The sequence below is a fragment of the Tiliqua scincoides genome, chromosome 3, assembly GCF_035046505.1.
Source record: "Tiliqua scincoides isolate rTilSci1 chromosome 3, rTilSci1.hap2, whole genome shotgun sequence".
Lineage (NCBI taxonomy): Eukaryota > Metazoa > Chordata > Lepidosauria > Squamata > Scincidae > Tiliqua > Tiliqua scincoides.
In genome coordinates this window covers 100,149,301-100,157,569 of record NC_089823.1, presented here as the reverse complement: position 1 = coordinate 100,157,569, position 8,269 = coordinate 100,149,301, and the positions used below count along the sequence as shown (strand labels likewise).

The window sequence follows — 8,269 nt, the reverse complement described above, 5'->3', positions numbered from 1 at the left end:
CCCAGTGGGGCTTCCTCCCAGGAAAGTGTAACCAGCAGGCATGGGCTGGGCTGGATCTTTCCAAAGGGAACCAGAGCCCTGCACTGCCTCCCCTACAGCAACTTCCACTGGACCTGCATGGTCTGGTCAGGTCAGAACAGAATTCCCCTCCTTGACGTGCTAAGGCGTGACGTCACTCCTCGCGGCCCCGCCGATTGGTGCGCTCGCTTCTGCCTTCCCATTGGCTGAGGTCGGGGTGCATGCGCATTACGGGAAACGAAGCCTCCGTCCCCTCTTCTGCTCGTCAGAGGAGTTGCGTCACCGCGAGCGGCCCCCCGCTTCCTCTGCCCGTCGCGCGCGCGCTGGTCTCTCCCCCCCACCTTTGCTTCCTCAACATGGCGGCGGCCGGGGAAGAGCAGTTCCCCTTCCAGGGGCTGCTGCCCAAGAAGGAGACCGGCGCCGCCGGCTTCCTCTCCCGGTACCCGGAGTACGACGGGCGGGGGGTGCTGCTGGCCGTCCTGGACACAGGCGTGGACCCCGGAGCGCCGGGCATGCAGGTAGGGGGGCGCCTGCGGGGGGTGGATGGTCTCAGGCTACGAGCCCCTCCACGCTTTCCTGGGAGGAAGCCCCACTGACTACAGTGGGGTTTACTTCTGAGTAGACTTGCATAGCACTGGGCTCTAAGGCTGCCGTCCTGTGCACACTTTCCTGGGAGGAAGCCCCACCGACTCTAGTGGGACCTACTCCTGAGTAGACATGCCTAGGATGGGGCTCTGGGGCTGCAGTCCTGTCCACACTTTCCTGGGAGGAAGCCCCACTGACTACAATGGGACTTACTCCTGAGTAGGCAGGCGTAGGATTGGGCTCTTAACAGTGCAATCTTTTGGATACTCTCCTGGGAGTAAGCCCCACTGACTCCAATAGAACTTACTTCTGAGTAGGCATGGCTAGGAGTGGGATCTCAGTCTGCAATCCTATACGCACTTTCCTGGGAGGAAGCCCCACTGACTGAAATGGAATTTTCTCCTGAGTAGGCATGGCTAGGATTGGGCTCCCGTTGTTGTGGATGTATGTAGGCAGTTTGGGGGTTTTAATTATTGATTAATATGAGTAATATTGGTAGGGGAGTCCAATGTTCTTGGCAGGAAACGCAGTTCGTTTGGTGGGGAAATCTGGGAGTAGGTTAGTGAGGCGGTGTAGAAAGGGCAGGAGTTAGGTTCTAAGGCAGTTATTTTCAGTCAGTGTCCTGTGCTGCAGGTGGTCTGCAGTTGTGCCACCAGAGTTTAGGGGTGCATCGTTTGTTAAAAGGGTTATTGGGGAGCATGAGGCCACCACCAGCAGAGTGGTGTGCCTTGTCAATTGTCAAAAAACAGATGGTATGCTGTGAAAATTTTAGCAACTGGTTAGTGTGCCATGGGATAAAAAAGGTTGAAAATCGCTGCTCTAAGGCTCTAACACTGGAGCTAAAATTGTTAAGGCGTACCATCGGTTTCTTTGACAATTGGCAGGCACAGCAGGGACTAGCATCCCCCAGTGGCCCTTCTAACAAATGACCCTTCCCCCAAAGTCTCCTGGCACACTTTCAGATGATCTGTGGCACAGTGGCTGAAGATGGCTGCTCTGAGGACTCTAGGAGGTAATTGTAACCAGTCACAACAACAAGGCATACATTGTAGCTCTCGTAGACTACAAAAACAGCAAGATTGTTTAAGGACTAATGCAGGACTTCAACCTTTTTTGTGCCATGATGCAAATAACTGATGTTTCAAACTGGGGACCTACTGTTGATCCTGCCCCCCTCCTTGGACCCTATTCATCACTCCCTGCCCCAATATGCCTTTGGAGCACTGTTCACTATAACCAAATACAAGTCCAGCCTTGTTATACATGGATTTGACTCCTCAACAGGAATGGCCCCTGCAAATGAGAAGGAATGTGCTGATCCCTGGAGAAGGGGAAAATGCACCCCTTTAAAATCAGTTTAAAAAACTGAACAGTCCTGTAACAGTTCCCTCATTAATGAGAGAGAGAGGGCAGCTGGCTGACAATCCACTAATCCTTCTCTCTTCCCCCTGAGCATGTGAAAGAAAGGTGATCTCTTTGCATTGGTGGAGGGACTGAGTGAGTGGATGGAGGACTGACTGATGGATTGTCTTCTTAATGGCTCTTATCTTACATCACAAAGGTCAGCAAGGCTGTTTTTAAATCATCAGAGCAAAGAAACTTTGTTTTTTAAATTGATTTGCTATAGTGCATTTTTTGCCCAGGGGAATAATGAAGCTCAATCTGTTTTCTTATTGCAGCATGAAAAGTTACCATGAAGCCTTGCACTAGAGAGAGCTATTTTAGCACAATTGCTAAGAACCTGAGCAGGGCTGGGACACAATCTCCTCTTACTCTAGATCAGGGGTGTCCAAAGTTTTTGGCAGGAGGGCCACATCATTTCTCTGACACTGTATCGGGGGCCTGGGGAAAAAAATAATTAATTTACATTTAAAATTTGAATAAATTTACATAAGTTTACATAAATGAATATATTAAAGATGATCTTATATGAATGAATGAAGGTCTTGCAATAGCTCAAGGCCTATAAAAGGCCTTGCAAAAAGCAAGGCTGGCCTTTCCTTTGCTGCTGCTACTGCATCACAGACATGAAACAGCAAGCAGTGGAGGGAGCCCTCATCCCACAGCTCATGCAAGAGCTGTGAGAGGTCAAACTGTTGCCCTCACGCTGAGAGCAGTTGCGTCGGGTCAGTGAGGGCTCCAACAAATCTCCAGAGGGCCAGAAGCTCATTGAAGACCGGAGGCTCCCTGAGGGCCGCATTGAGAGACCTCGAGGGCCGCAAGTGGCCCCAGGGCCGGGGTTTGGGCACCCCTGCTCTAGATGGCTCTCCCTTTATCTGGTGGTGCTCTAGTTCAGTGGTATTCAATCTTTTTCGCTCCTGTAAGTTGCCTTGACCACACAGCTGAGGCTTCATGACCCCATTAGAGTCCCAATCCCAATGTTGAATAACACTGGACGAATGCATGTGTTGTTGCGTGAGCAACTCAGTGGGAAAGGAATGATGGAAGAGATGTGTCCCTGGCAGAGCAGTTACAGAGCAGAGTGTATACAAAGCATTGGGAAAACTACATGAAATGGAAAGGCCCCCTGATTGTGTTTTTTTTAAAAAATGCTGGAGATGTTCTTGACAAATGTTGAAGAGGTAAATGGGGTTAACCAATGCTACCTAAAGAAAAGTTTAATGTACTTAAATTGCAGAAAAGAAACTGCCTTTGGCCATTGTACTAAAGATATTATAAAGAATCGCACAGCACTTTATAAAATGTCACTTTGCCATCCTGACCACTACTTTCAGAATATTAAATGTTTGATAGAAAAATGAAATTTAACCCTCTTCAAGTCCTTTCTGCTATTGGCTGAAGAGGACTACCAAATTATGGTTAAGTTCAAGATGGGGATAGGGCTTGGAAAACTCAGGGTTGTCAGCATTTCAAAAGAATCTGTTTTGTGTGCAGTGTTTAAAACAATTAAAAGTCAGAATGAGTAAAGATAATCAATAAGGAGATTATTATCAGAATGTCTTAGTGCTAGATTTAGGATACACTGACAAGTTCCTCAGGATGGAAAAAACCAGTTTTGCTTTCCTAATGATTGGGTAATATTCCATAACCACAATTATGTTTACTGTGTTTGAATATTTAACTGGATTTAATTAAATCTGGATTTAATTTTTGGGCAACGCCTTCATTCATAAGAAGCATAAGGTGATAGGATGTTGCTTTTGTTTGAAGTGTAGGTGCATTGTGTTCTAGATGTCTCTTGTTCTTTATCATCTCTCCCACCCCCTAAGGGTGGGTTAAGTGAGTTCATGAAGCTTTTCTCTGTACTCCTCATGGGGTTGAGCCTTCTGAGGTCTCCAAGAACCTTCAGGTGAGCCCAACTTCTTCCTCGTTTTCTTCTTCCTTATTCTGTCCTCCTCCTTACCTCCTCCTTGCACTGAAAATGGCTTTACCTTTTCCTTATCCTTCTGCCATCTCCCCTGACAACCCAGAACTCCCTTTAAATGCCCAGCCCTACCATCTATTGGCCAGGTAGACTCTGTTTACTTGCTGACCTGGCTGAGAGAGGGCAGTGACCAGTGGCATTGCCAGCTGCTGCCCCCCAGCCATCTTCGTGTATGGAAGCTCTTTTCTCACCTACCTGCTGCCAAGCTGGATAGTTGATTCACCTTCTCTCTTGCTGGGCAGGGCTGTATGGACCTCTGCTTAGCTGGTTGGTGGTATCATCTGGGCTGACCTATTGCTAGGCAGAGCTGTGTCCCACTCTGCAAGCTGCTGAATCCTGCTGTGGCTTACACCCTCATAAAATTAGATTGACCAGCACAGTGTTAGGAAACTCCATTGGTTTCAGGCAGTGGAATTCAAACTGGGGTGTCGCGATGCCCCAGCCTGTAGGTCCTGGTCTCTGCCCCCTTAAGGGGTGGGGGCAGCCGCTCAGGGGGCTGCAGGAGCTTGCGTGCTCTTGCCCAAGCCTCCTGCAGCCTCCCGGGGGTGCGGGGAGCCCTGCGCAACCTTCGACAGGGCTCCCCAGATCAGGAAAAGTGAAAGTGGAGTGAAAGTAAAAGCAAGATTGCTCCACTTTCTCTTCTGACAAGGCTGCAGGGACTGGGGTGCACCCTCCAGTCCCTGCAGCAGCCGTCCCTGTGTGCGGGGAGCCCTGCCCAAGCACCTGCAGGGCGCCCCAGGTCAGGGAAAGGGAGAGTGGGGCGATCGTGCTCCGCTTTTGCGGAGGCAGAGCAGATCGCTCCACTCTCCCTTTCCCTGACCTGGGGCGCACACAGGGACGGCTGCTGCAGGGACTGGAGGGTGCACCCCAGTCCCTGCAGCCTCCTGAGCAACACAATCCTGGGGATCCTTCCCCCTGCCCCTGCTGCCTTCCCTGCCCCCGCAAAACTTACTGCGGGTTTCAAACTCCTGGAGAGTTTGAAAACTGCAGATTTCAGGGAAACCTAAGTACAATCAGCTTTGCACTTGATTGTAGCTCTTGTTTCAGTGTTCTCGGTACAAACATGGTAATTCTATTTAGTAAGCCTTCTAGCATGCAGATACATTTCCATCAAGCTTGTCAGTAGGTCTTGTCTCAAAATCCAAATACATGTTCTCTGAAAGCAAGATTTTGCTGGAGGAATAGATATGAGATTGGCTTATCCAGCATATGCTGAAAATGTCAGGATTGTAGCGCTCTCCATTATATTTCTGTTGTATGAGAAAGTTGCTTCATGATGATATTCCCTTGTCCAGTTCCGTTACGATTGTAATCTTCCTTCGTTTGGAAAGAAGGACTTTTAAAAAAATGTCTTTTTTGGGATTTGCAGAAAACAAAACATTGTGAAAGTCACTGCCTCTTTGTTGGAATTGTGATCTGTCATGGAAATAATTGAATTTAGAAACATTTTACTTCTTTAACCTGACTGGGTTGATTGTTGCTGCAGGCCTGGAGAGATGAAAACACACGATAGACTCCAGTAGTCTTATCCTAGATATGTCATGCACCCGAATGTGTATAAACAAAATAATAGAGATCGGACAAGTTTGTAGGATGGGTTGAAATTAAGTCCAGTGTAACTGTACTGTTAAATTTTACTTCTAGGAAAATGTTTCCTCATGAGATAGATAAATTGTTCAGAGTCTGGCTGTTTGGTGTTCTTTGTAATTTCAGATAAAAGTCTTCACCAAAAAATTCCAGGCATCTGAGTAACTTGAGGGGATAGTCCAGTGGTTTTCAAACTCTCCAGGAGAGTTTGAGCCACTGTAAGTTCTTGCGGGGGTGGGTGGAAGGCAGCAGCGTGTTTCCCAGGATCGCGCCAGTCAGGGGGCTGCAGGGACTTGGGAGCACTTACCCAAGCCTCCTGCAGCCTCCCCAGGGTTAGAGCTCCCTGCAGCAGTGAATTAACAGCGGAGCGATCGCGCCCCGTCTCCTCTAAAGCGGAAGTGGAGCGCACTCGCTCCACTTTCACTGCTGCGGGGAGCCCTAACAAAGATTCGCACCGGGCTCCCTGCACCCTGGGGAGGCTGCAGGAGGCTTGGGTAAGTGCTCCCAAGCCTCCTGCAGCCCCCTGAGCGGCGTGATCCTGGGGAATGCGCCGCTGCCTCCTCCCTGCCTCCAGGCTGCTCCCGCCCCTTAAGGGGGCAGAGGCCAGGGCCCACAGGCTGGGGCGTTGTGACGCCCCAGTTCGAAAAACCCTGGGATAGTCCATACATGTTTTGAAATTTCTGGTTCATTTTCAGTTGTGTGAAATTAACACATCCCAATTTTGGGGTGTGTGTTTGCGTATGTGCACCAACAAATAAGGTAAGGAGCAAAAAATCCCTTCTTGCCACTCTCAGAATTAAAACTCTTTGGGTTTCAGGTTTTTTTTCCCCATTACTGGTAGATATACAAGTTTCATCTTTACTAGACTGTTGTTACAATTTAGACAGGTAACCTTTTTTTTGGTTGTCATCCTTTTCTATAAGGAACATAAGAAACCTGCAGCACTGTCTATTGCACAATGCTTGAATGACTAATGTTGCTCCTTGTGCTCCATTGTGAACCTGAGTATAGTCCTACTCCCATTGCTCAGTTGCACCCTTGCTTAATGTTTACTTCTACATATCATCTGTGTTAGGCTGAACAATGGCCAGTTATGTGATGCTTGACTAACTGCAGGTGGTTCTTAAACCTTTTGAAATAAGTTGGCTGTTCTTTGCCTTCTTGTCTGGTTTAAATTCAGTACATTTGTGTCACAATCCTGTCTCTGTTAAGATCTGTTCTTTTTCTTATTCTCCAGTGCTGTTGCTACTTGTGCTGATATCCTGTTTGTTGACTTTTTTTCTGGGTGATATCACTTCCTACTCCATTTCATGCTACCTGTTCTTATCTGTTGTTATCTCATTATTAAGAAACATCAGTGTGCTTGATGTGTCACTGGAAAATTTTAATGCTCTTAATTAATGTTTTAGGGACACTCAGTTCATGGGTATTAATGTTGTGTATTGTGTATGCTTGTGTGTTTTTCTTTTTCAATTCTCTTTTCATATTGCATAAGGAATAATTTCTTAAAACAAAATCTGACACTTTGCTAAATCAAACAAAAGAGTTGCACCTGCTGGAAGTTCATACTTAGGCTTTAGGTACTAGAATATTGTATTCATAATTATGTTAATTGTATCTTCTTTATTTCATCATATAGATTACAACTGATGGGAAGCCCAAGATAATTGACATAATAGATACAACAGGCAGTGGTGATGTAAACACCTCAGCTGTTGTAGAGCCAAAAGATGGAGAAATCATTGGTCTTTCAGGAAGAACTCTGAAGGTAAATGTTATTTGGAATTAAACACAGAGAGATTTTTGGTGTCATGTTGCTTTGGAAACAAAAATTGTATTTATTTTTTACAACAGGTTATGTGGAGGGAATGCAACTGAGAGCTAGTAATATTATCAGTAAGAGTTTTAATGCTTATTTGAATCTAGTTCTGACCATTGAGCGTACACTGTTTCAACTTCAGGTAGTTGAAATCTTTAGGAATCAGCTTTCTTCCCTACCAGCATATTTTCAGTTTGCTTTAGTAAACCTCAATTTGTTGGGAATGTCCTTTGCCTGGTCCACCTGCTGTATCCTTTCCTTGATGAGGATACACAGATTGGACTATTCTGATGTGGTCTGTGTGGGACTTTGAATACAGCTCAGAAACTTCATGTCACTCCAAAACAGCTGCTAGAATTTTAACTGTTACACATCTTTCTGAAGCAGGGGTGTCCAAACATTTTGGCATGAGGGCCACATCATCTCTTTGACACTGTGTCAGGGGCCAGGAAAAAAAGAATTAGTTTACATTTAAAATTTGAATAAATTTACATAAATGAATTTATTAGAGATGGACCTTATATGAATGAATGATGGTCATGCAGTAGCTCAAGGCCTATAAAGGACCTTGCACAAAGCAAGGCCAGCCTTTCCTTCGCTGCCACTGCTACATCACAGACATGAAACAGCAAGTAGTGGAGGGAGCCCTCATCCCACAGATCAAGTGAGAGTTTGAACAGTCATCCTCATGCTGAGAGCAGTTGCATTGGGCCAGCATGGGCTCCAGCAAGTCTCCAGAGGGCCAGAAGCTCATTGGAGACTGGGGGCTCCCCGAGGGCCGGATTGGGAGCCCCTGAGGGCCGCAAGTGGCCCCCAGGCCAGGGTTTGGGCACTCCTGTTCTGAAGCATCCATGTTGATTGCCTGCATGTTTCCA

General features: G+C 46.9%; 1 protein-coding gene across 3 annotated transcripts in view; it reads left to right on the top strand.

Annotated features, from left to right (window-relative positions):
- The first annotated feature begins 370 nt into the window (after positions 1 to 370).
- TPP2 (tripeptidyl peptidase 2) overlaps positions 371 to 8,269 on the top strand; it is a 55,567-nt gene continuing 47,668 nt past the window's right edge. For all 3 annotated transcript variants that reach the window (XM_066619330.1, XM_066619329.1, XM_066619331.1), the window contains exons 1-2: positions 371 to 536; positions 7,215 to 7,343. In XM_066619330.1, coding sequence (XP_066475427.1) covers positions 375 to 536; positions 7,215 to 7,343 — 291 coding nt within the window. In that variant the 5' untranslated portion in view covers positions 371 to 374. The remainder of the gene's footprint in view (positions 537 to 7,214; positions 7,344 to 8,269) is intronic.